Source organism: Eleutherodactylus coqui, chromosome 10, assembly GCF_035609145.1.
Source record: "Eleutherodactylus coqui strain aEleCoq1 chromosome 10, aEleCoq1.hap1, whole genome shotgun sequence".
Classification (NCBI taxonomy): domain Eukaryota; kingdom Metazoa; phylum Chordata; class Amphibia; order Anura; family Eleutherodactylidae; genus Eleutherodactylus; species Eleutherodactylus coqui.
Window position 1 is genome coordinate 12788691 of NC_089846.1, and position 26059 is coordinate 12814749.

The window sequence follows — 26059 nt, forward strand, 5'->3', positions numbered from 1 at the left end:
CACTGGAGTGATAGTCAGTGGGACAGCTGTCCTGTGTTAAGTGGCCATAAGGCGCTGCTCATCTCTACGGTTGTGCTTCATCATAGAGCAGCCACCAACAATGCCTGACGGATCCCATAGACTATAATCGGGTTGTCTTACCTGTGATGTGCATTTGTATTTTTTTTGCATTTTTGCCGCACGCTCCTACCTGGGTCTCTGATGTGAACAGATATCCACTCCAGCAATACGCTGCAGCAACCCTTACTTTTTCTGATGCACTAGGATGTTTTGTTGGAATTGGAGAAGAGCTTTTATAACTCCTCCCCATTGACTCTTTAAGCTATCCCTTGTGTCAATTCTGTCATGGCTCCGCCCATTCATTGGTTTTAAAGGGAAAGGATCACGACCTCACGTGGTGCAGATACTTTATTCAAACAGATTGGTCAAAAAATACAAACTGGATCCAGTACCGTGGAAAACTGACATAAAATCAAGAAATGATGTGACTGTAATCGCCTCCTGGGCGCGAATCTAATCGTCGCCCTCTATTATTTAGATTTGTGTGCTCCCTTGTAGATTCGGCTGCGGTCGGGATATTTCCCTTTTTCCTGCTCGCCTCTCACAATTACTTTAGGTGAAATCAAGCAACAGTTTGAGGATTTTTTTTATCATTTTTGGTATTCCTTTGTTCTAATTAACGAGTAACGTCCATCTTCTGGCCAGAGCAGCTACAGCAGTTAGACGGCCTCCCCCACCAGTTCATTAGAAGACCCCAAGAAGCTTCTGTCACGGGGGCCGCCAGCAGTAGCTGCATGCAGCACCGCTATCTTCCTGCATGATGATATTATAAAAATGGACTTAGTGGATTATTTATACATCTTTACAACATATCACATGCGTCCGGCGCACACAAGAGCCCGCAGCGTGACCCGGCCGTTGTCATGTGTGGTCAATGTCCGGCATTATCCTCTTCCTGCCGTGGTCGGTGAGGTTTGTACTGCGCGGTTATGTGAGATAGCGGCGCTGACTGGTGGCGACGCATCCGGCCCGCTCGCCTCCATCCCTGATGTTTCCTGTTATTCGCATGTTAGACTTCATTCTTGCAGGAGCCTAAAACGAGAAAAAAAAAATGCCAATGCATTAAAAAGGGGGGGAAGGGCCACAATGTCCTGAGGGAGCCCTACAGTGGGGGCTGCAACATTCACTGCTTTCCCTTAATACACGTGTATGAAAAAAAAGATGCACTACAGAATGGCTGCAGGTAACTGGAATTTTATGTAGTGAGCCCTAGTGGGGGGGCTTTAAGTATGTATCTAGGGGGCTCCTCCTAGTGGTGGCTGTATATATCATGATACAGGAGCTCCCCCTAGTGGTAGCTGTATGTTTGTATAGGTTGTGGGGCCTGTATATTTGTATACAGGAGGCTCCTCCTAGTGGTGGCTGTATATTTATCTTGATACAAGGGCTCCCCCTAGTGGTCGCTGTATATTTGTATAGGTGGTGGGGTCTCCTAGTGTTGGCTGTATATATCTTGATACAGGGGCTTCCCCTAGTGGTGGCAGAGGGAATCCCCTTCCCGCTAGTGGTGGCTGTATATAGGGGGCTTCTCCTAGTGGTGGCTGTATACTTGTATACCTCTTGTTGTGGCTGTATATTTCTTGATACAGCCCCCCCCCCTTTTTTTTAATGGGGGGGGGGGGGGGGAACCGAAAATGGAAAAAGAAAAATGGCCGCGTCATTAAGGGGTTAAAGAAACTGACCCTCGTGCCCTAAAGTGTAAAGTTACTTGCCGGTGGGCCCTGCCGTCAGCGTGGATTAGGTCTGACTGTAGCTCTTGTATAACGGGTAATAACCCAGGCTCAGTCTAATAGTACCGCTGCAGGTGATAAGCAGTGTGCCGCTCCTCGGGAGGGGAGGTAGTGTAGATGTGATGTGTTCCAGGACTTTATAGTTTATGGCCCACAGAGATCGCTGTTGGGAAAATATTCAATAATTGTCCCATCTAACGGGATCTGTAAACCTGCGGTGTGTCGCCCTTCCCTCCTCTCAGAGTCAGATGCTTCGTTAGCCACAACGAGATTTGGATTAAGATCAAGGACAGATTGTGATTCCTGATTATTGGACGCCGTCCTAATAAGCGCAGAAACCTCAACGTAATGTTCAGGCGGAAGACTAGTAGTAAAACTGTCTGTGAGGCCGAGATAAACGCGCCGACGGGGGAGAAGACTGGATAGTGTCAACTGTAAAGACCAAACTTAATTACTAAGCAAACAAACGTTTCTGCTGCGCCGACGCTGCAGCCAGTTGTGATGTCACACCCGGACAGTTGTGATGTCACACCCGGCCAGATGCTCTCCAGCCGTTGGTGAACTGAACGCCGACATGAGGCGTAATTACCGATGTTCAGGGAGAAACCAACCGCAAGGCTGTATTTACACGACCAGGGGTAAGCTGCATCCGAGATGCTCTTGTGTAACTCGCACCGGTCAGCACATCTACATCCCGTCCGTGAGCGAGACCCCGCACGTTACGAGTCCCGCTCTCACACGTGACCATTAATAATGTGAACGGGCACAAAGGGTGAATTTTTCCTATGTATGAGTATAAGGCCAATTTTACACGGGTGATACAATCGTGCGATTTTTCTCACGATGCGACCGCGCTACAAGTCACATGTATGTGAAGCCCAGGCTTTCCAATGGGTTCTTTCTAGAGATGAGCGAGCATACTTGCTAAGGACAATTGCTCGATCGAGCATTGTCCTTAGCGAGTATCTCCCCGCTCGGGAGAAAAGGTTCGGCTGCCGGAGCGGGTGACAGGTGAGTTGCGGCAGTCAGCAGGGGGGAGGGGGGGGGGGGGGAGAGAGAGAGAACTCCCCTCTGTCCCTCCCCGCAGCCGGCAGGTACTCGCTAAAGGCAATGCTCAAATCGAGCAATTGCCCTTAGCGAGTATGCTCGCTCATCACTAGTTCCTTCACATTAGTGATGTTTTGTCGGCTGCTACATTGCCCCAAAAAATTGTGGGTTGCTAAATATTGCCGCAATTTGCGAGGTTTTGTAGTCCATGTTTCCCTATGGTAAAGAGTAGAGCAGGCAGCATCAGATGGAATATAGAAAAATTTGCTAAACTTTATTCCTCCATAAAAGAAGACCAGCGACGTTTCGGCCACTGCTTTGGCCTTTTTCAAGCTGTGAAAGCAGCGGCCGAAACTCTTTACCATTTTGATGACTATTGGGTTTTGTCCTGGACCTTGCTGGGCTGGTGCATCTATATACTCCTCGCTGTAAGTACAGCTGAACACCATTATTGGATTGGATTTATCCTATGGGTGTGCTGCAGTTGACCTATATTGTACATGTTTCCCTGTGGAGCCTTCCTTTCTGCTGCATCGCATAAAAATGCGGTTTCATGCGGTGCAAAGCAATTTTTACAGTAGGGAGTCCTACTTAAAAGCCCTAAAATAAGTCGCTGTCAGGTTCGCTGTATTTCTCCTCACAGGTCCCCACATTTCTTTGAAGTCTTCTGTCAGCTCTTCCTGGATTGGAGGTTCAAAATCCCCGCCTCCAGGAAGCTCTGGCTGTGATTGGCTGAGCCGCAGCGCTCAAGAACCAGTCAGTCAGTGCTTCCTGGAGGCGGGGATTTTGAACCTCCAATCCAGGAAGAGCTGACAGAAGTGTTGGACCTAACAGCGGCTTTAAGGTGATGTTTTTTGTTTTTTTTAATGCAGATATGGCTTATTTTTCAGGTAGGGTATATTTCCAGCCCACCCTCCCCTCAACCCCCGAAAATCCAGCCAACAGAGCACTACAAAGTCTCGCCATGTGTGACTCTGTAGTGACACAAACTTGTGATATCGCTGTGGTTTTTCTTGCGGCGATATCTGTCATCCGTGTAAAAGAGGCCACGACACATTTTTTGCAGTGGAAACAACGGCGCGGACTCCTCCTCCATTATATATAAGCCTGTCATGCAATAATGGCTGACATATGACAAATATATTTTTAGGGTGTCAGCTGTGAAGTCACATTGAGAAGAGCGGCCCAAAGATGAACCCTTGCACCAGAACCCTTAAGTCGTTAGTTATATGCCCGCTGGTGCTGATGAGTGCCTGGAAGAGTTAGGCTAATTTCACATCGGCGAGTGCGATATCAGGCCGTGATTTACACTCTGGTATCACGGTCGCCAACGTGCGATTTTGCAGCTGATATGAGGCATCTTTTAATATCAAACCCCCCTGGCATCATTTCGGGGAAGTAGCAGTCACAGAGTCTCCCATGGTTTTCAAATGGGGAAACCTTGCACCGCGCTCTGCCAGCATGTGGTGTGATGCTGCCGCCGGCCCCGCTGAAGACAATGGGAGATGCAACGCACGAGCCTCGCTATTATATTTTTATCACCATTGGGCATTAACAACTTCCAGCAATTACTAGGAGGATCCTGCGGGGGTCGCTGTGATTGTGCAGAGCCCCCCGTGAGTGATGAAGTCCAGCAAATGCAAACTCAAGCCATCCGGTTTGGAATTATGTTTATGGAAGGTGATGAATGTCAGTAAATACGTTTTGCAGCAGTTGTAAAGTGAGGTTGTCTCTAAAAGCAGTTTGTTTTGTTCCAGAATATATGGGTGAAATGCATAAATGGCCACTTCTACAACATGACGGCTCTGGGGGAGCGAATTCTATAGGATTAGGCGCGTCCCGCAGCTCCATCACCTCTATGTACGGAGATCACAGGGGCCACACTTACATGTCTCCAGACGCTCCTCCAAGAAGGAGATCTGCTCACTCAATGAGTCGATCCTGTCAAGTTGCTGGAAGGAATGTGTCAGGAAGGTGACGGGGCTCAGGTGGTCCTCCGGGGCCGCGGGCGTCAGACTCTGAAATGGAGCCCAAACTAACTGCAGTTTCTGTAGAGAGAAAACACGCGAACTCAGTGACCTCCGAGGAAACAATCGGAGCGCCGCGTGCGTCTGCCGTCACGTAGTCAGGTTGTTGGATTGTGGATCAGTCATTCATCACTGGGGCTATTTTAACCCCTTTAAGGTCGCTGCCTATTTTGGACCTAGGGCCACGATGATTTGGGGGACATTTTTGATCTCCACTTTTCAAGATCCATCTGTCTGCACGGCCGTATAAAGGACTTGTTTTTTATGTGGCAGAATGTATTTTTTTTATTGGTACAATTTTTGGGGTACATATAATGTGTTGTAAAACTTTTACTTTGGATTTTTTTTTCCTCCGGTCTTCAAAAAAAAAAAAAAAAATTTCGCCACTGCATTATAACAATAAAATCCCTTCTATTTTTGGGGGGGAAATGTATTATTTTTTTGCATTGTCGCATTCAAAGTCCCATAACTTTTTTTTTTTTTGTTCTTTCAGGGACCGAGCTCTGAGTGTGTGTGTGATGATCTATAGTTTTCATTGGTCCCCTATGGGCGTGCATTTTTGATTATTTTTATTGCAGTTTTTTTGGGGAGGCAAAATGAACAAAATCATTTTTTTCCCAGTTTTTGCAATGCACAATAAATGGTGGGTTCAATGTATTGTACAGGTCGTTCTGGATACGATAATACCAAAGATGTTGGGTTTTTGGGGTATTTTTAACTTTATATACAAAATGCGCACAAGAAAGGGGGCTTTTTTTTTTTTACTTTTACGTACCTATAGGGGACTTGAGTCAGAAAAGCTATGATGATACATTGAAGCACTTCTGTACTGCAGTGCATTATTGCTTACAATAGCAATTACAGACCATGGCAGGCCTGGACACAATTCTCTGGCGTCTGATTGCCTTGGCAATATATTGGCCCTCCGCGATTACATATTGGATGACTTATGATGTTGTGGAGGGAGCACGCTTCCTCTGTGAACGCTTTACATGCTGCAATTTACATTGATCACAGCATGTAAGGGGTTAACAGCGAGGAGCTGTGTTCTCCCGGATCCCCGCTGTTGCAGTGGATGGATGGATGGCTGTCAAGTCACAGCCGACTCCTGCTGCAGGATGGGGTGGGCTCAGGCTGTAAGTTTACTTCGTATTGCATTAGGTACCATACGGCCAGGACGTAAACTTTTGTTCTGTGGCGCTAAAAGGCAAACCCAAGCCACTCTCCAGATGGCACCGAACCTGGAGCGACCACTGCCTCCTGCTGGAGAAATAGTCAATTTGTACTGCAGTGTATGGCGAAATGTTAATAGAACATTCCACCAGCTCCAGCATAATCAATACCGGCAGTCGCTTTAGCCACAAAACTAACAACTACGCACCGGTTCACATGCAGATTTTTCTGGGGATTTTATGTGGAATCTGTAAATTTTCGTGGCCAAACCGTCATGAAATTCACACCATAGTCTATACGGGGATACAAGAATCCACGGAATGACTGAGGGATGATGAGAAGTTTAATGGATATACTAGAGAACTTTACATGATAAACATGCAGAGTAAATTCATCCTGATAACTGTCACAGGAGTCCTGCAGTCACTTGTCGCCCCCCCCCCCCCTTGTTAACCCCTTTAGTGGCACGCCCAGAAAATTTCCTTTCTCCAAAAATTGGAAATTATTTTCCAAAATTGTTATGATGTATTCTTTCATTACAAAACACGTTGCAGTGTGATTGTCGCCCTCCTTAATAACTACTTGTGAGATTAAATTGCATTGTTGACTCATTTTAAAAAAACCTGCTCTGTGAGACATGACATGGTAATAAGCCTGCCACTGAAGGGGTTAATGGACACCAGATGGCACAGAGCGGACACCGTTCTCACCTGCTCTAGAGCCGCGATCTTGCTCCTAAGTTCTTGCATTTCTTGCCTCATGGTTTCTGTTTCTCCTAAAATGGGACAAAAGAGTTAAATGCTACAAAAGTATCATCAGTGACTGACAGTCCTTTGTTAAAGTGACCCTCTGCTTTCGGGGCCATATTTTGTCCTGGTCCTGAAGGAGGCGGCTATAAAACCTGTTAATCTTCGTGCCAACACCCCCGTTTTCAGCTGTCCAACGCAGTCTTCAGTCTACCTCATCCCACACTGCATTGGTAATGTTAGGACCACCAATGCACTCACTATACCTGCTCTATAATGGAGAGGCAAGGAGCACATGATTGGTGATGGCCAATCAGTAGTGTATGGTATCTCTACCGTTATAGCGGCCCGAGGAGTTGTCACCCAGCTTTCCCACCGGTCTCTCTTATTGCAGAACAACCAGGCAGATTTGCCACTCGGGATACTAGAAAGTTTGACAATTGATGCGGTGCGCATTCTGTTGCTGAGTCAGAAACGGTGAAATAGAAGAAATATTTCCTAAAGAAGTAAAGTTTTTGCTCTCCTCCATGATGAAACCATTTTATCCAACCCGACCTTTTTTTTCCTCCAAAGCTGGGTGAAGCCCCCTTAGGTCAACCTTACAACTTTCCCAGCCTCCTCCTGCACTATCTGTCTATTCCTGCAGGGATACATTTCCTATTCTTACAGACACGGGCCGTTCAGTACCGGGTGACAAGTTTTGATCACGCTGCATTGTGTATAAGTGACAGTTCTGTGTACAAGAGAAGATCGTTGGTGCCGCAGGATGATCCCGTTTGTAAATCCTCCGTGTCTTCGATGGTTGCGTCGGCAGCCGCGCATTATTACTCACGGTACGAGTTTGATGTGTCACAGCGCGTACCAAAAGTAATAATGTACAGCCACCAACCTCGCAGGTCTCCGGGATATTGTGCGGTAAGTGCACACGGCGCTCTGACTGCAGTACAACTCCCATCATCTCCTCTCACCCCGGTGCGATGCTATGACCTAGAAACTTCACGTTGGCTCTGGAAATAGACAGGTTTGCTCCAGTTCGGAGACATTATTATGCATTGAGGCTGCAGAATAAAGAGAGACTCTGTACATGTAAAGCATCCTAATAATCCACAACCTACACAGCAGAGGAGACGCGCCAAAGATGATCAAAAACGTGTATCTTTGTGGTTAGTGATAAATCCGTCTCCGTAATGCCGCAGAGTAATAGCGACATTTTCTGACTGCACCTTTTTATATACAGGAGGCCTATTTACACACTTGAAAGGGACAGATGCAACTAATGTATTTCCCTGCTTCACCCACAAGGTGGCACTTAACTGACCTGTTCGGTTCACGGAGGACGGTGTTGGGGGAACAGCTGAGGTCCTTTCCACTTTATGACACGACTTCCCATCATCAGAAAGGCGGAATCCTTCATAGCAGTCGCATCGAAAGCGTCCGGAGGTGTTGATGCAGCGCTGGGAGCACCGGAGCCGTCCGCTCTCACACTCGTTGACATCTGAAATAACAGAGTTATTAAGCAAATCCATCTGAACTGCTGGAGAAAAACTTACAAGAAAAGCCAAAACGGGTGTTCATTTCTGAGAAGGCGCACGGAGAGGCACTCAAAACATGAAGGGGCCTGCTCCTCCTCTTGTGCCCGGTGCCCAGGTATATTGCACGAAGCTTGGTGTCAGAAATGCTGGGCTTAGTAAACTTCGCCCAAAGTTCTAACTTCATGCACAAATAGGACGTCTGCGGTGGATTTAGTGTGGATTTCACTCCCTCATTTGAAAAGGTGAAATCCATACTTAAAATCCGCACCGCAGAACAATTTACACCAGTGTTCCCCAACTCCAGTCCTCCGGGACCCCAACAGGTCATGTTTTCAGGATCTCCTCAGTATTGCACAGGTGATGTAATTATTGTCGGTGCCTCAGACATTACCACAGGTGACCTCTCTATAGGATATCCTGAAACCATGACCTGTTGGGGTTCGTGAGGACTGGAGTTTGGGAAACACTGATTTAGGCCCCCTATCCACATCCGAGACGGAATATTGCTAGCGATATTCCACCACGGGGGACAAGAGGGGAGCGCTGACAGGTCTCAGCAGGGAGCGCTGACAGGTCTCAGCGGTGAGCTTATCTAACAGGCTCACCACGGAGAATCGCGGCATGCTGCGATTTAGATCCCGCGAGCAGAGAATCGCTATGATTCTCAGTTCGTGGACTCCGGCGCTGCGCTTTCCATAGCAACGCTATGGAAAAACTTCACACAGCATGATCTGCGGCGGTTTATCTACTGTGATTGTCCCCTGACGGGTCACATGTAAAAGTGGCTTTATACGGGACAACTATCGCCCAAAAAATAATTCAAATGAGCAATGTTAAGCGTTGGTCCGTGTAAACAGAGCCGACAGCCAGAAGTCGCTCAGTCTTTAGTTGCTTTATTCCAGCGAAGTGACCATTGAGGGGCTTCTTGTAAACAGGCGCCCGTTCATCTTTGAGCGACTGCCTGGTCACAATGTATGCTGGTGGGAGGCCACGAGAGGTATCCAGCGCGCCCCGCCTCGCATGTACTGACGGACTATTGCTTCTGTGTAAAAGTACAGGAGCGACAAGCCTTGGGACAACCTTTGGGCACTGACACACCTGACTATCGTTCTGTGAAGGCCACCCTAAGATCCCAGTCACGGGGGTGCAAATACCAAGACTGGCGAGGATGCGAGAACTTTGTCACGTCTCGGCCCACCCCTTACACCAGACAAATAAATTCAGATCCGCTGTGAGCTGTCACAGATTTGCGCTGTAATTTATGCCAGCTTTTGCCATAAATAATAGTAAATTTGTCAGGTAGCCCCGCCCCTTTAAAAAAAGAAGTGGAAAAGGGAAAAAAAACAACTTGCGAACATGACCTATGCAAAAAACAAAAAAAAAACATTTTTTTTTTACTTTTGAAAAGGCAAAAAGCGGATGCAAGGGGCTTGTGAAATTGCCCCAGATTTGGGGCCTATGTACAGGTGACGTGTTGAGTGTTTTGGTTTGCAGCCATAGAGCATGTGATGTGATGGGTGCAGCGGTCACTTTGGGGTCCTACCTATCTGGCAGCGATTTCCCCTCCAGCCCTCGGTGCACTGACACCTGTTGTAGCCGACACATGTTCCTCCGTTCAGGCATGGAAGCGGACAAGACACTAAGGGAGAAAAGACAAGTGGAAAATGAGTACAAACAGTAATGATGAGCGTTGCAGATGGCCCCCCAGTAGTCCATAACTAATCACACAGGGGTAGCTGATAAACCAGGAGTTACAGGTTCTGGTCTATTGTAGACCTTTCTCCCTTCATTCCCCTCTATTGGATATATTTTTCTCAATAACTGGCCTCTAGGTGTCACTGTTACTACTCTTCTATCTGGCAGATGATCAGTACAGCGCTTCTCATCAACGGACAGAACATGTATTCAGCTGCTGCAGAATCTCTTGGCTCGGAGACCTGTCCGTTAGAAGGTCTCAATGAATAGTGACTAGGTCACAACAATTGCGACAGTAACATCAGATTATTTTTCATTTTCACACCAAGCTCTGAAAGCCAAATGTTTCCCCCCACCACTCCCTAATCTTCCTGGGAACCCTGCTTCCCGGGTTGGGATGTTTTACCGCAAATTCTATGCTATAATCATCCACTTCGGTCTGCTCAACATCAAAGAAAGTTTTATGACCGAGACACTTTGTAGCCATTTCCGAGGAGCTGTATGTAATTGGCCATGACACAATGTGACACATTATGGACGCCGACGGCCTGCGGCAAACATACCAGCCCTGAACTACGCAGATAACTGGTGACAGACGCAGGAAGCTGTGCATGATGGGAGATAACGGAGACATGACCAATCGGCGTTATACGATACTGCAATGGAAATGTGATCCCAATTTTGTACAGACAGATGTGCCGGATTATTGTCCCAGGGGGTTATAGGATTTGCCCTCGGTTTGTTATCTGTGCCTCTTTATGTTATTACTGTGACGCCATGCCCTTAAGCATCTCATGTTACAGCGCCAAAGTTTGTACGCCGCGGCTGTGGGGCTCTGCACCTACATATGACAACTGAACAGCGCTACCTTTGTTGCAGCTGTTTGCATCCGTCCTCCCCCAGCCCGGGCAGCACGTGTACAGCGGCAGCGACGTCTTCTTAGACACTTGTCTGTAGGAAATCTTGTATGTCGTTCTACGGGCGAAAAAATACACAAAGTGAATCCTCCGCTAGTGACCCGATGCATGTAAATACTAGGTGCAGGGACAGCAAAATGGGCGACATTCCTCCGGCATGTGAGTGATCGCCAGTGTTAGCTGGACTGATCCGGCAGGGAGGGGGAGGACTGTGCAGCCGCTGTATGTTTAGCTGCAGAGTTCTCCTGATGTATCAACGCACTGCCGCATCATTAAGGCAGGGGTCAGGGATCTCTGGATCTGTCAGACCCCCCTGCCTCTAGGCAATAAGGCGCAGATGCTTATCAGCAAGATTTTATCTTCCTGAAAACTGCATCTTATAGTCAGAAAAGCATGTTATATTGTTGTTCATTTTCATTTAGCGGTATATTTTTTAATGTATATACATGGTATTGATGATTAATTGATGTAAAACTAATTTATGTTCACATGTAGCGGAATTGTTGCGGATTCTCTCCTGTGGAAAATTGCGACAAATTCCACATTACACCACTGGTGTTAATTTTTACGTAGATTTTGATGTAAATCCGCAAAAGACTTCACCCCTACATTGGAAAGGGTGGAACCAGCTGTGGATCCGCACCAAAATCTGCTACATGTGAACGAACCCTTATAAATGCATTTCTAGATAAATTGTTAAAAAAATAAGCCCTACTCTATAAATCACCTGTATCAACTAAATACCCTGTTTCCTTGAAAATAAGACATAGCATGATTTTCCAGAATTTTTGAGGATGCTTGAAATATAAGCCCTACTCCAAAATTAAGGCCTGCTAACAATTAATTTAAAAAGTCAATATAAATAGTGTCCAGGCAGCTATACATGTAAAAAAGTTAAAACTTTTTGAACAAAAATTAATATAAGACACTGTCTTATTTTCGGGGAAACACGGTAGTAGAGGTGAGTAATAGAAGGGGTTTAGATGTTCTCTCTCCTCTGATCTCAGACTTATAGGCGAGGCAAGAGACAGAAGGCGAGACATGCTGGGAAAGTTTGTAGTATACAGAGCTGTGATTGGCTGTCAGGGATGAAGCAATCAAGTCCCGATGTCAGCGCCCAACCGGCTCTCAGCAATAGCCTGTTTCGGGTGTTTTGGCACCTACTCTTCTGGCGATTGCAGCCCGCCACAGTGGATAAATTGACATCGCTGCTGCATAGAAACCTGACAGCAGCAACGTAAACTGCTGTCGTGAAGAGGTTAAGGCATCTGTATTCTGCCTGTGTTCAGTTAGCTATAAACACGGACAGCATATGGGCAGAAAAACGCTGGTGTGAAAAGACCCCCCAATCCTCGTCTACTGACGGAATCCATTTCTGGGGCAACATATGACTTTGCGCATGTTAACGCCCGGTCATTTTCGCCATGCCCATTAAACGCTCACTGACCTGTATGTGCTGCACACTCTCTGCCCTTCGCACATGGTGATCAACGGCTTGTGTACCGGCTGAGCGTACGACTGCGTCACCGGCACCAATCCGGTTTGGCCACTGGATGAACAAATCCGCCTCCTGGAAAAAGAGAAGAAAATCGTAAGTTATCAGTGAAATCCTTCATATAAGAAGCGGATCGTGACTATAACGACTGAGGCGATCAATAAACTGCTAGATGGCGCTCTAACAAATGGGCTTGTTGATTCCTTCATGGTTTATTAGAACATAACTATGTGTGAGGCTCCAGTCCCACTGGCGTCCTTGTCACCGTGTTCCAGGTAAGCTCGTCCGTGTGCGTCCAGCCTCGCCGCCCCCAGGTTGCATCTGGATTGCCAAAAACGGCAGCCATAGTCTTCTGTTACTAATTAGAAGAGCGAAGCTGAAAGCACCGGCCTCCGCTGTCACAGGTCTCCGGCGTGCGCTTCGGACAGGATAGCGCAGTTGACTACATTGTAAATACTCTTATTTCTGTGCGCAGCTCTGCTACATCTGTATGTAGGGATCATTCTCCCTGTCCTTCTCACACAAGGTGCATTTCATTGATAATTAGGTGGGACCAAAGCACAAAGGCGACACTTGTGACCCAGCGAGCGGCGCCTGCGGAGACACTGCGCTACAATAACAGATGGGGAAGCGATTTGCTGTTTCCTGATTTCTTCTAGTAAATCTTTGAGCGCCTCTTTATTCCACTCGAAGTTATATGTATCAACTATCATTAAATGTGACCTCACGTTGGACTACGACTCCCAGCAGGCCCAGCCCACCTGGTAGTTGCGGTTTCATGAGCGCCGCAGGTTGTAGACCTCTGTATCACCTCACAGAAAACACAATCAGCTTGTCTTCCGTCTCATCAGAGGCTCCCGGGGACCCAAAAAATAACTGATTGAATTTAGCAGCGGAGTCCGTCTCATAATTTCAATTGCCTGTAACTAATCAGCGGCGATGTGTAATTAGTGATAACCTGAGAACACGGCGCAGACGATAAGACGCCACAGGTTCCTGCGCCGCGAGGTGCCCCAGTTCATTCGCTTTAATACCGCTCTCTGTATTCTAATGTAAACTGAAACGGGGGAAGATTTCCTGGCAGAGAAAATAGGTGGAAGGGATATAATAAATATACACAGAGGTAGTATATGGGGGTTATACCACGGACCAGGCTGTGGATGGTATATATGCAGATAACGCATGGGGGGGGGGGGGGAATATACCACGGGCCAGGCTGTGGATGGTATATATACAGATAACGCATAGGGGAGATATACCACGGGCCAGGCTGTGGACCGTAATATATATATCATATCATATCATATATACAGATAACATATAGGGGAAAGATATACCACGGACCAGGCTGTGTATAGTATATCTTCAGATAACGCATGGCAGGGGGGGGGGGAAATACCACGGACCAGGCTGTGTATAGTATATCTTCGGATAACGCATAGGGGGGGGGGGAATATACCACGGGCCAGGCTGTGGACGGTATATCTTCGTATAACGCATAGGGGGGATATACCACGGACCAGGCTGTGTATAGTATATCTTCAGATAACGCATAGGGGGGGGGGGGGGGGGGAATATACCACGGACCAGGCTGTGTATAGTATATTTTTAGATAACACATAGGGGGGATATACCACGGGCCAGGCTGTGGACCGTAATATATAACCATATCATACATACACACACATAAATATATACAGATAACACATAGGGGAAAGATATACCACAGACCAGGCTGTGGACTGTATGTGATATATATATATATATACACACACACATACAGATAATGCATAGGGGGAATAGCTTCCCCAGTATATATACGGAGGAAGATATATACTACGGACCAGGCTCCGTACAGAATATATACGGGGGAGAGATGTATACCATGGACCAGCTGTGCGCAGTATATATACAGATAATATATGGGGGAAGATATATACCACGGACCAGGCTCCGTACATTATACAATATCGTGATGTATTGTGGAGGTGCATTAATATTGGCTGTTAGACAACGTGACCGCAAATATTCCCAGCGAGGACCTGACCGCGAGCTTCCCCTCTGCGTGATCCGCCGTACACGTATGGTTCCTTTTACAGTCCTGTCCAATCGCACTTTTTTAAGAATGGAGATTTCGTATAAGCCCCCTTCACAGCCCCCATCTCTCCTGTCACTCGCTCCGAGCTGGACTACATTCTGCGCCAAGTACAATCCCCCCCATCGGAATGTGGACCCCCTCTCCGTTCCATATCGCTGCTGCTATCTCCCCCCTTACAGTCTGCAGTGATGGGGGGCACCCACTGTAATCACTGCAGATTTATATAAGCTTGACGATTAATTATAATGGAGAGGATTAACCCCTCGCCTCCCAGCAGGGCAGCTGAGGTGACATCTATATGTGTTACGTGTAATGGAAACCACATGTCACCCCCGGACTGAGGGAAGAAACAGCTCAGACTCCGGAGAAGACGGACGGAATCAGTAATGGAGGGGCAAGCTGAATATTGGGAAAAGTAGTGGCTATTATATGGTTATTACATGCTGGCCCCTCCCACAGTGGGTGGAGATAAACAGGACAGCATGATGTGCATAGTTTTGGGGTCTCGACAACGCAGGGGGTGCAGGCTGTACTGATTAACCTGCCTGCAGCCGTTAACAACGCCACAGAGTCGTCACGTTAGAACATGCGCTTCTGATATCGCTAATTACCAGATGAGCGATCAGATAATAATTGAATTACGCCGCCCCTTTTCCATCCGTCATTCTTCATTATCCGCTGCTGTGAGCCGTTATCAGATCCTTCCTTACTGGTAATTGCACTCATTAAACCTCCGCAATGAGAGATAAAGTGGCTTCTCCAAACTCCAAGAAATGTTGTAGAACTACAACCCCCAGCATGCAGTGCAGCCTGACAGATGGAGAAGCAGTGTCAGTGTTAGTATGCTGCGGCCCCTCAGGACGACCATCGAGGGGAGATGTACATAGTGGTTGTCAGTTCCCTTCCCCCGCACAGCAGTATCTCTCTGTAACGCATCCCGAATCTTCAGTCACCGGTGATTGGATAGACTGAAGCCCTCCATGTGTGATGGGCCAGTCATAGGTGTGGTAGATGAAGCCCCCCATATGAGAAGGAGACCACCATAAGATGAAGTGCAAACACAAGAAGAGGGTCTTACCCGGAGCGGTACAAGACATCTGCAGCGGTCGCCTCCAGGATCAGCAGGCAGCCCGTGACCCAGCAGCCGGCCCCCCACATTGTCCCCTTCTCGTGTCCCCCTGCGAGAGTCAGCGGCGCTGCAGGAAATCCCTGAAACACAAAGCACACGAGCCGTCAGCGCTGGAATTACATGTACCTCCGAGACGTGCGCACTAAACAGGAGCACGTGTGTAATAATACCGGGGGTGAAGGAGGGGGACACAGGCAGAGGAAGGGGGCGCCACTCCGTGTCCTCATTACTGCAAGGCCGAGACCACCCAGGAGCAGCAAGGGGGCTACAGACGGTATCACACATGATAGGATTAGATACAGCGGCTCAGCAGACGGTATCACACATGATAGGATTAGATACAGCGGCTCAGCAGACGGTATCACACATGATAGGATTAGATACAGCGGCTCAGCAGACGGTATCACACATGATAGGATTAGATACAGCGGCTCAGCAGACGGTATCACACATGATAGGATTAGATACAGCGGCTCAGCAGACAGTATCACACAGGATAGGGTTAGATACAGCAGCTCAGCAGGCAGTATCACACAGGATAGGGTTAGATACAGCAGCTCAGCAGGCAGTATCACACAGGATAGGGTTAGATACAGCAGCTCAGCAGGCAGTATCACACAGGATAGGGTTAGATACAGCAGCTCAGCAGGCAGTATCACACAGGATAGGATTAGATACAGCGGCTCAGCAGACGATATCACACAGGACAGGATTAGATACAGCGGCTCAGCAGACAGTATCACACAGGACAGGATTAGATACAGCGGCTCAGCAGACAGTATCACACAGGACAGGATTAGATACAGCGGCTCAGCAGACAGTATCACACAGGACAGGATTAGATACAGCGGCTCAGCAGACAGTATCACACAGAACAGGATTAGATACAGCGGCTCAGCAAACAGTATCACACAGGACAGGATTAGATACAGCGGCTCAGCAGACAGTATCACACAGGACAGGATTAGATACAGCGGCTCAGCAGACGGTATCACACAAGACAGGATTAGATACAGCGGCTCAGCAGACAGTATCACACAGGACAGGATTAGATACAGCGGCTCAGCAGACAGTATCACACAGGACAGGATTAGATACAGCGGCTCAGCAGACAGTATCACACAGGACAGGATTAGATACAGCGGCTCAGCAGACAGTATCACACAGGACAGGATTAGATACAGCGGCTCAGCAGACAGTATCACACAGGATAGGATTAGATACAGCGGCTCAGTAGAGTTTATCAACACATTCCATCACAAACACTTCCTATAAAAGTTGCACAGGAGATTTTCAGGAATGTATAAGTGACCCCAAGCGCTGGAGACCCCCAAATAACATGGTCCAAGCCCCGTGCATGAGCGGAGGCTTCTATCTCAGTGGGAGAATTCTCAGTCATCTTTTTGGGGCTTGCAGCGTTGGCACCACAATACCCCATGAAGTTGGAGGAGGATTACCCACCTTCCCTGAAAATAAGCCCTAGCATGATTTTTAAATAGTGTCCAGACAGCTATACGTGTAAAAAACACATATTTTGGAGCAAAAATATAAGACCCTGTCTTATTTTCAGGTAAACTCGGTACTAGTTCCTATAGGCCCAGGTGAGCCTCTCTGTGTCCCTGCATGGTGCTGCTATCTGCATGCTAATTGTACATCACAAACACTCCTGGAAACAGCATGCATTTTATGGAGAGAAGCCGCGGTTTTGCAATGCGTTTTCGGCCAATCTGCTTCTACGGATGAAACACATGATATCAATATACTTGACTTGTAGAAGCTGATCAGCGGAGAACCACAACACGTGGAAATAAGGTAAAATAGGCCGTTTTCAGGAGAACTTTTTGATGTGCAATTAATGTAGCCATCAAAATGCTATAGGAATGTAGCACTGCTGTAAGTGCGCTAGGGGCGGGGCCTCCTCCTAAAGTCCTCTCCGCACCCCGCTGTAAGTGCGCTAGGGGCGGGGCCTCCTCCTAAAGTCCTCTCCGCACCCCGCTGTAAGTGCTCTAGGGGCGGGGCCTCCTCCCAAAGTCCTCTCCGCACCCCGCTGTAAGTGCTCTAGGGGCGGGGCCTCCTCCTAAAGTCCTCTCCGCACCCCGCTGTAAGTGCTCTAGGGGCGGGGCCTCCTCCTAAAGTCCTCTCAGCACCCCGCTGTAAGTGCTCTAGGGGCGAGGCCTCCTCCTAAAGTCCTCTCAGCACCCCGCTGTAAGTGCTCTAGGGGCGGGGCTTCCTCATAAAGTACTCTCCTTGCACTGTTATAAGTTCTCTAGGGGTAGAGTGCTCTCCCTCTCTGTTCAAAGAGTTACTCAGCAGCTTTGATTGACAGCTGTAGTGTCCAACCAGGAGACCTCTACAGCTGGTAATCATTAGAGAGAGTGCAGGCTTCTGGAGGAAGCCCCGCCCCCAGAACACTTGCAGTGGCATGTGGAGGGGATTTAAAAAGTTTATCCGTAATGCAGCTAAATTGATTGACAGATCAGATTACATGCAAGTTACATAGAAGTCTATGGAAAGAAGAGGGGGGGAGGGAGGTAGATGAGCCAGGTGAAAGACACAGACGGCTGCAGCTAATAGTGGGTTTACTATCTCACCACAATGCTATTCACATCAATACTGCTCAGTATATCTCTATAGCATCCTATATGCTGCTTCTGAGGGAGAGAGAATTCCAGTAAAGAGTCTGCTGTATTCTACCTGTGCAGTATATAGAGAGATACGCAGAGGGGGGAAACTGGTGATATATATACAGGATACAAGTCATATAATGGCCAGCCTGATGTCACCTGACCCTGCAGCCACATTTCACATCACAGTTTACAGAAAACAATGGTTCACAATTTACCTGTGACGGTCCAGAGATGCAATACCCCTAACAACCAGCAGGTGGCGGTGGATACTTGGGGAGCTGTATACAATTTTATAAGGGGGCAGCAGATTCCCCTCATCCCGTTAGGTTACAGAATCCTGCCCCCCACCCCCTTCAGAAGAATATAGTAACAGAGTCTAATGACACGATGTGTCCAACTGATCGCTCCAAAATTGTAATTATGTTCGCACAATTAATACAAACACATTAATCTTAAAGGTCCCTCCACTCCATTCATCGGTTCAGTGTGATCTTTCCACCCCTCCAGCTTCTATCACACGGGGGCAGAACCTGGACAACCTCAATCTAGTTGGATGTACCTCCCAGGGGAGTGCAATAAGACACAGCAATCACAGTCACATCAATCCCCCCAATGGATGCAATCACGGTGCAATGCGGCGCAGGGGCAGAGAGGAGACTGAACTAGAGGGTCGCCCTAATATTACTACAAGACCCCAGGGTGATGTGCAGGGGGTGCACACATCATCAGAGCTCAGGAGAGCCCGCAGAGTTATCAGAAGGCACAGATGTAGCAAAGTTTAAAGTGCAGCACAGAACTTTTTCCTTGTCTTTTCATGGTTTTAGTTGCACAGAATATCGGAGTGCGTGAGATCGTCAGCGATCATAGGGTTAATAATCCCCAAATCCACAAGGTGGAGATCAGCGCAAACAGGAAACATAAGGGGGAAAAACAAGCCATATGTTTATAGTTCCTGGAGGACTACAAGGCCCAGTGGACTACACTTCCCACAATCCACTGGGTTGCTATACTTGGGACATTCAGTACAAGTGCACCAATCATGTGTTTAACTCCTGCACTGCCGGGATCGGGCGAGCTGCAGGCTATAAGAGATTGTACTCACTGTTACTCCCAGCTCTGGTGCCCACCGACCACAACCATCCAGGTGGGCTCGATGGACCTGCAGATGGTAAATGCCTTTGGGCTGTTGGTTGCATTTAATCCATGGAGTGAACTATACATTGATCTGTGGTGGGAAAGTGACAGGGAGTTCTTGGGACCCCCTCCCCCACGTGCCAGAGGGAATGCCCCCCTCCTCCTCCCTTTTCCCCATTGGATGGGGGCCCAGGATTTACATGACATCATAGAGATGTGATCACCTGGACGCCCTCCTCCAAGGACACCGAGCAGAGGAAGCCGAGCGCTGCAGCCTGCAGCTATGGACTATCCTGGATACGGGACACATATATGGTAGTTGTGGAGGCTATGTACACAGCAATGTCCTTCAGAGAGGTCAGTGGTGTAATAATCTGCAGGGTATACCACAATGCATCCGTCAGGAGGTAGAGGGCACAGAGCAATGCTCTGCAGATCTCCAAGAGAGGTCACTGGTGTAATAATCTCCAAGATATGTCACTGTATCAATCAAGGGGCGGAGGGGACAGAGATTACATTAGTTCTGCAGACCTCTAGAGAGGGTAGTGGTGTAATAATCTGCAGAGTATATCACTATGTATCTGTCAGGAGGAAGAGGGCACAGAGCAATGCTCTGCAGATCTCAAGAAAGGTCACTGGTGAAGTAATCTGCAAGATATATCACTGTATCAATCAAGTGGTGGAGGGGACAGAGCGATGTTTTGCAGACCTCTAAACTGGTAAGTGGTGTAATAATCTGCAGATATATCACCGTCAGGAGGTAGAGAGGATGGTGATGTTCTGCAGCTCTCTAGAGAGGTCAATGATGTAATAATCTGCAGAGTATATTGCTATGTATCAGGAGATAGAGGGGACAGAGTAATGTTCTGCAGCCCTCTAGAGAGGGCAGTGGTGTAATATTCTGCAGAGTATATCACTATGTATCAGGAGATAGAGGGGACAGAGTAATGTTCTGCAGCCCTCTAAAGAGGGCAGTGGTGTAATAATCTGCAGCGTATATTACTGTCATGAGGTAGAGGGGACAGAGCGATGCTCTGCAGCTCTCTAAGGAGGTCAGTTGTGTAATAATCTGCAGGATATATCCCTATGCATGTGTCAGCAGGTAAAGGGGACAGAGCGATGCTCTGCAGATCTCTAGTGAAATCAGAAAAGCAACCAAGTTTTTAGCGGTTTCTCACTACAATCTGCATGATACACTTTTTATTTTTTTTTAGAAGTTGAAGCTACTATTCTCACCGAGTCTGGAGGGCCGTGGATTGCAGATGATGCTGGGGCTTGTAGTTCTCCGAGTAGAATGAGAACACTCCCTGCAGAGATCTGGACAGCCCAGGGCTGGCAGGAGGGCTCCTGGATCCGCAGGAATTTACGGAAGCCAAGGCCTGCCAATAGTTGTAGCGTGTGTTCAGGCGGCGCGGTTGTCGGTGCAGTTGCGCTCGGTACCGCAGTGACAATCCCAGTAACACCGGGCGCTTTTCCAGGTGCCGTTTCAATGTGATTTTAAATTGTACGCCTAAATACAGCTGCAGGGCCCATTCACACGGGCGTAATACGCACCATATCACACGGAATATTGAGTGAATGGAACGCATTAATTTCAACAGGTTTACACAAATGCATATTTTTCATGTGGTTTTCAATCGCGTGAAAAAAAATGCAGCGTGTCCTATTTTGGTCTGTACTGTGCGCCGAAACAGGCCATTAAAGTGAATGGGACTGCGCAAATATGCAGGGAGGATGCATGGTACATGGGCAAATACGCAGGGAGGATGCATGATACATGGGTAAATACGCAGGGAGGATGCATGATACATGGGTAAATACGCAGGGAGGATGCATGATACATGGGTAAATACGCAGGGAGGATGCATGGTACATGGGTAAATACGCAGGGAGGATGCATGGTACATGGGTAAATACGCAGGGAGGATGCATGGTACATGGGTAAATACGCAGGGAGGATGCATGGTACATGGGTAAATACGCAGGGAGGATGCATGGTACATGGGTAAATACGCAGGGAGGATGCATGGTACATGGGTAAATACGCAGGGAGGATGCATGGTACGTGGGTAAATACGCAGGGAGGATGCATGGTACGTGGGTAAATACGCAGGGAGGATGCATGGTACGTGGGTAAATACGCAGGGAGGATGCATGGTACGTGGGTAAATACGCAGGGAGGATGCATGGTACGTGGGTAAATACGCAGGGAGGATGCATGGTACATGGGTAAATACGCAGGGAGGATGCATGGTACGTGGGTATTTGCGAAGGAAATGAATGGGCTTTCTTGCAGTTTTTTTGCAAGCATAAATATGCAGGACCTACGAGCGCAAGAAAAAAACTGCAAGAAAGGCTGAAATACGCTTCGGCCGTGTGAATGAGCTCTATGGTGCGGCAGGAGCAGAGAACGCCGCACATTCCACATGCTGCCTCATGGTTGCCCCATTATCTGCACAGAGTTCCTTCCCGCCGCAGCAACAATGTTGCAACAAAGTAACAAGTCAGGAATGTATCTGTGAGATAAAAGGCCTGCGCCAATGTATCCACCCGCTACAGTAAATGACACGGTCACAGCTGCGGACTTCATACCAGCAACGGTCGGGGATTTTAAAGTGTCCCACCAGTTTCAGCACAAAACATTGTCCCGGGACCGGAGGAGGAGTGGGGGATGTTACCTGCGTTGTTCTTCTGATCTGCTGGTTTTGGGTCCTGTTTTTGGTCATTCAAGATGGGCTACAGAATCTCCAGACTATCTAAACCCCAAAGTCAACTGGTAGCAGCCATCCTGGATGGTGAAAAACAGGGCCCAAACTGGAGGATCAGATGGGTAGGTAATGTAGCGGGCCCTGGGGCACAGATGGTAAGTAAATCATTGCTGAGCGGCCGTTTCCTATCAGAGAGAAGAAGGGGAGAGGGGCGGCCATGATGACCGTAACCTGTCCTAGCAGCCATTATTCTGCATTCGGAGACACATAGCTCATCTCGGCCTGTGATGTAGACGTCAGACTCGTTCTGCGCTCTCCACCTTCACACATCTGTCGCTCATCACGTTCCCAACCATCTAGGCTCCAGGTCTGCAATAATCACTCACCTAGGATTTTCCCGGGAATGTTCTGCTCATCATGCCAGGTCCGGCTCCTTCTCATGTGACTGCCGGGGAGGAAAGGAGAAGACGTTACACAAGCTCCGAGTCTGGGAAAATAGCACTGCATACTAAATCCTATTTATAAAAGAGTATTTATAGAGACGGCATGAGCAACGCGGCTCCAGTACAGAGAAAGGGTTAAAATCCATGTACTAATGGGGTGTCCTCATAGTTGTTGGCCTGTAGAAGAATATGTATGGGGACTTGGGGGTCAATGCAGGTCAGTAATCCCGATTCCACCACTCCACCTGTGACATACGACGATGGTAACATGTTACACTCCACGCAAGTCAATGGAAATGCTGCTGAAAATCTGCATTGACTTCTATGGAGGCAGAGATGTCACCTCAATGCCAGTCTGTGGCTGTACAGTCATACAACATATCATGCTGTGTACCAGCACAGTAGGAGCATTGTGTATGACATATTTACAGGGGTTGTAGGAGATTAGAAAATATGGCTCCTCTCTTTCAGAAACAGCGCCACCTTGGTTCAAGGCTGTGTTGGGTAGTGCAGCTCAGCTCTATTCACCTAAGCCTGCGACTATGATGACGCCATTTCTGGAAGAGAGCAGCCAAATTTTTCCTTCTTCTGCAACCTCTTTAGCATTCACTCTTCTAAGTTGGATGAGGGGAAGGTTATTATTTTTTTGGCCCCCCTTGGAGTCCGTCTCTCATCTTCTGTAAGTTTGGGCTGGTCCTGCAGTGTAACATACGACCTGCGCACATCATTAGAAGCATCTCGTACGTTCACTTTACATTATGTAAAGTCCTCCCTGCGCCGTTTACTTAACCCCATAAACCCGCAGAGTATTTCATGACCAGGTGGAAAGTCACAGTTCAGTGGAGACCTCTGTGGGTAGAGACATTAATTAAAGCGGCCTGCGCAGGGCTCTAGATATGGATTCAATTAGGGAAGGCTTTCCTATATAATCCCACATTAGAGCTGAGTCGGCTCTCCTGGGATAATGCGGGAATGCCGAGAGGAGAACCAAACAAAAACATTCCAGGATTTACACCCAATAAAGAGGTATTAAAGTTTCGCACTCGCAAGGAGGAAGAAGAAGTCCGAGGCCGAAGGAGAAACAAACCAGTAAGTCCTGAGACAATAACTCTGAGCCCCGATGTTCTGTGGTGAGATAAGATCTCCGCTCACTTTTACCCCGCAGCTTTATGAGCCCCTCGAGCGCGGCGCTCCGGGATATTATCTCACCCTGAAATGGCGCCGAGGTTTTCCCCCTGAGATATTATCTCTCCGACCTGAGATAATTCTGAGCTGTGAAAAAAGCCATCCGATTTTTATCATTGTGTCAAAAACATGACGGCTTGCATCACCTTACGCCAATCTGAAGGGGCGTTCATTACACGGTATTGTATACACTAAAGAAGGCCGACTTCTGATGGAGCGCCACAGGGCGACTTTAGTCATGTCACATGAAGTCTGCAGACATCGCATCCAATGATTGTCACAATGGGGTCACAATGCAACCTGCGATCTAATGTGACAGATGCAAAAAAAAAATAAAAATCCCAAACTGTTTGGGTCTTGGTCGCAGGTCACATGTGATTTTTGCCATCATAGACTTCAATGCAAGTCACATGCGACTACAACTTGCCTGCGAGCCGTTTGTACGGCTAAACTGCGAATTGCGTCATATGACCAAAAACATTTGTACAACTGGCTGCCGCGTGACTGTTTCACAACTGCGATTTGGCTCTTGAGCAGCAGCTAGATCGCAGGCAAAATGCAGTCACACGCGACCAGATATACGGTCTACGATGACAACGATGTATGTGACTGATGACCAAAAACCCAAACGTCTAGGATTATTGGTCTGACGATCATTAGATGTGACGTCACAATGTGACACCGTGATCTCCAGGTTGCACGGCCAAAGTCGCCATGTAGCTATAGCTGCAGCGCCCCGTGTGTCGGGTGATGTCATATATATATATATATATATATATATATATATATATACAATGATTGCTATGTAAATATCATACATACATACTGAACATTGTGCGGATGTGTAAGATCACGTTATAAGGTCATATACCCTGTTTCCCTGAAAATAAGACATAGCATGATTTTCCTGAATTTTTGAGGATGCAAAATGATTTTTCAGGCTTTTTGAGGATGCTTGAAATATAAGCCCTACTCCAAAATTAAGCCCTGCTAACAGTTAATTAAAAAGTCAATTTAAATAGTGTCCAGGCAGCTATACATGTAAAAAAGTTAAACCTTTTTGAACAAAAATTAATATAAGACACTGTCTTATTTTCGGGGAAACACGGTATAATTCATCAAGCTTATAGAAAATTCCCTAACCACAGGTTTAAGATTAAAGCTTACAGGTGGGCGAGGGGGAACGCCAGGCGGGTGAGGGGGAACGCCAGGTGGGTTCACACACCGCTGATTTGCTGCAGATTTCATCCCTTCGATCTGAGTTCAATTGAAAGGACGAGATCTGCACTAAAATCCCTGACAACCTCTGCAGCCAGCCAGTGACGTGTGAACGCAGCCTTATTCCACCTCCATCTCACTTTTTCTTGGATGAGAAAAAAATGTTTAAAAATAACACAAAAAAATAAAAAGCGCCAAAGAAATCTTCCGAAAAGAATAAGACAATTAAATAAAAGTCATCACATCTTCCCTGCAGAGAGGGAGTCTTTTAATTAAATCTTTTGCTTGCGAGTAATTGAATTAGAGCCGTCATCTGAAGACTGCGGTGTGGATGCTGCACTAAAGGCTCCTCAGGCACTTAAGAAAACAAATCAGCACTGAGGAGGATTTACAGAAGCAGCTGATGGGTTTTAGTGATCCATAAAAGTGCAGTAAAGGACAATAAGAGGCGATGTTACCTGAAGGGAGAGGAGGGTGATGGCCGGGTGGGTGATGGCCGGGTGGGTGATGGCCGGGTGGTGGCAGCCCCCATGGCACTCCAGGCTCCTTAGCCGCAGTCTGAGGTTCCTTGGACTTGTTCATCTTGGAAGGAGAAGATGCTTCTTTGGAGAACCTTGAGGTTTACTCTTATCCCGCCCTGGAACTGCTTTAAAGCCTCAGTCGTGTTACTTTAAATGTCCGAAAGGGATCTTTTTATGCCCCTCTTCCTGTATAAATCAGGATTGGGCTGGACACTTCGGGAGAGGAAATCCTGTGTGTGTTTGGGGCTGATAAAGCTTTTCTGGTAGAACAAACACTTGAGTGGCCGAAGTCCTGATGAGATTCTCCTCCGTGTTGGGACGCATGGATTGTGTTTGTTTAAAGAGTGGGATTTCAAGGAAGTGTCGGCCATACGGGTCCAAGGCCACAACACTGGCACGTCCCATAGAGGCCCCCGGGCCACAACACTGGCATGTCCCATAGAGGCCCCTGGGCCACAACACTGGCACGTCCCATAGAGGCCCCTGGGCCACAACACTGGCACGTCCCATAGAGGCCCCCGGGCTACAAACACTGGCACGTCCCATAGAGGCCCCTGGGCCACAACACTGGCAC

The 26059-nt window shown here is 47.6% G+C and overlaps 1 protein-coding gene across 2 annotated transcripts; it reads right to left on the reverse strand.

Annotated features, from left to right (window-relative positions):
* Positions 1-393: 393 nt before the first annotated feature.
* On the reverse strand, positions 394-25643 carry EGFL7 (EGF like domain multiple 7). Of its 2 annotated transcripts, XM_066580243.1 has the most exons (10): positions 25423-25643; positions 22505-22563; positions 15599-15729; positions 12375-12497; positions 10879-10985; positions 9859-9954; positions 8102-8278; positions 6748-6812; positions 4726-4885; positions 394-1092 (listed from the first exon to the last, which is right to left on the reverse strand). In XM_066580243.1, the coding sequence occupies exons 3-10, from the start codon at positions 15676-15678 to the stop codon at positions 1070-1072; spliced, it is 831 nt and encodes a 276-aa protein (XP_066436340.1). In that variant the 5' UTR covers positions 15679-15729; positions 22505-22563; positions 25423-25643; the 3' UTR covers positions 394-1069. The 2 variants fall into 2 exon arrangements, with proteins under 2 accessions (XP_066436340.1, XP_066436341.1); XM_066580244.1 differs by lacking the exons at positions 22505-22563; positions 25423-25643 and adding an exon at positions 19379-19523.
* Between the last annotated feature and the right edge of the window lie 416 nt (positions 25644-26059).

Excerpts from the sequence above, each read along its gene's own strand:
- EGFL7 (XM_066580243.1), bottom strand. The coding sequence starts at position 15,678 with ATGTGGGGGGCCGGCTGCTGGGTCACGGGCTGCCTGCTGATCCTGGAG. Across the intron at positions 12,498-15,598 it reads GATGTCTTGTACCGCTCCGG|GAGGCGGATTTGTTCATCCA; the intron begins GTAAGACCCTCT and ends CTCTTTTTCCAG. Across the intron at positions 4,886-6,747 it reads AGATCGCGGCTCTAGAGCAG|AAACTGCAGTTAGTTTGGGC; the intron begins GTGAGAACGGTG and ends TTCTCTCTACAG.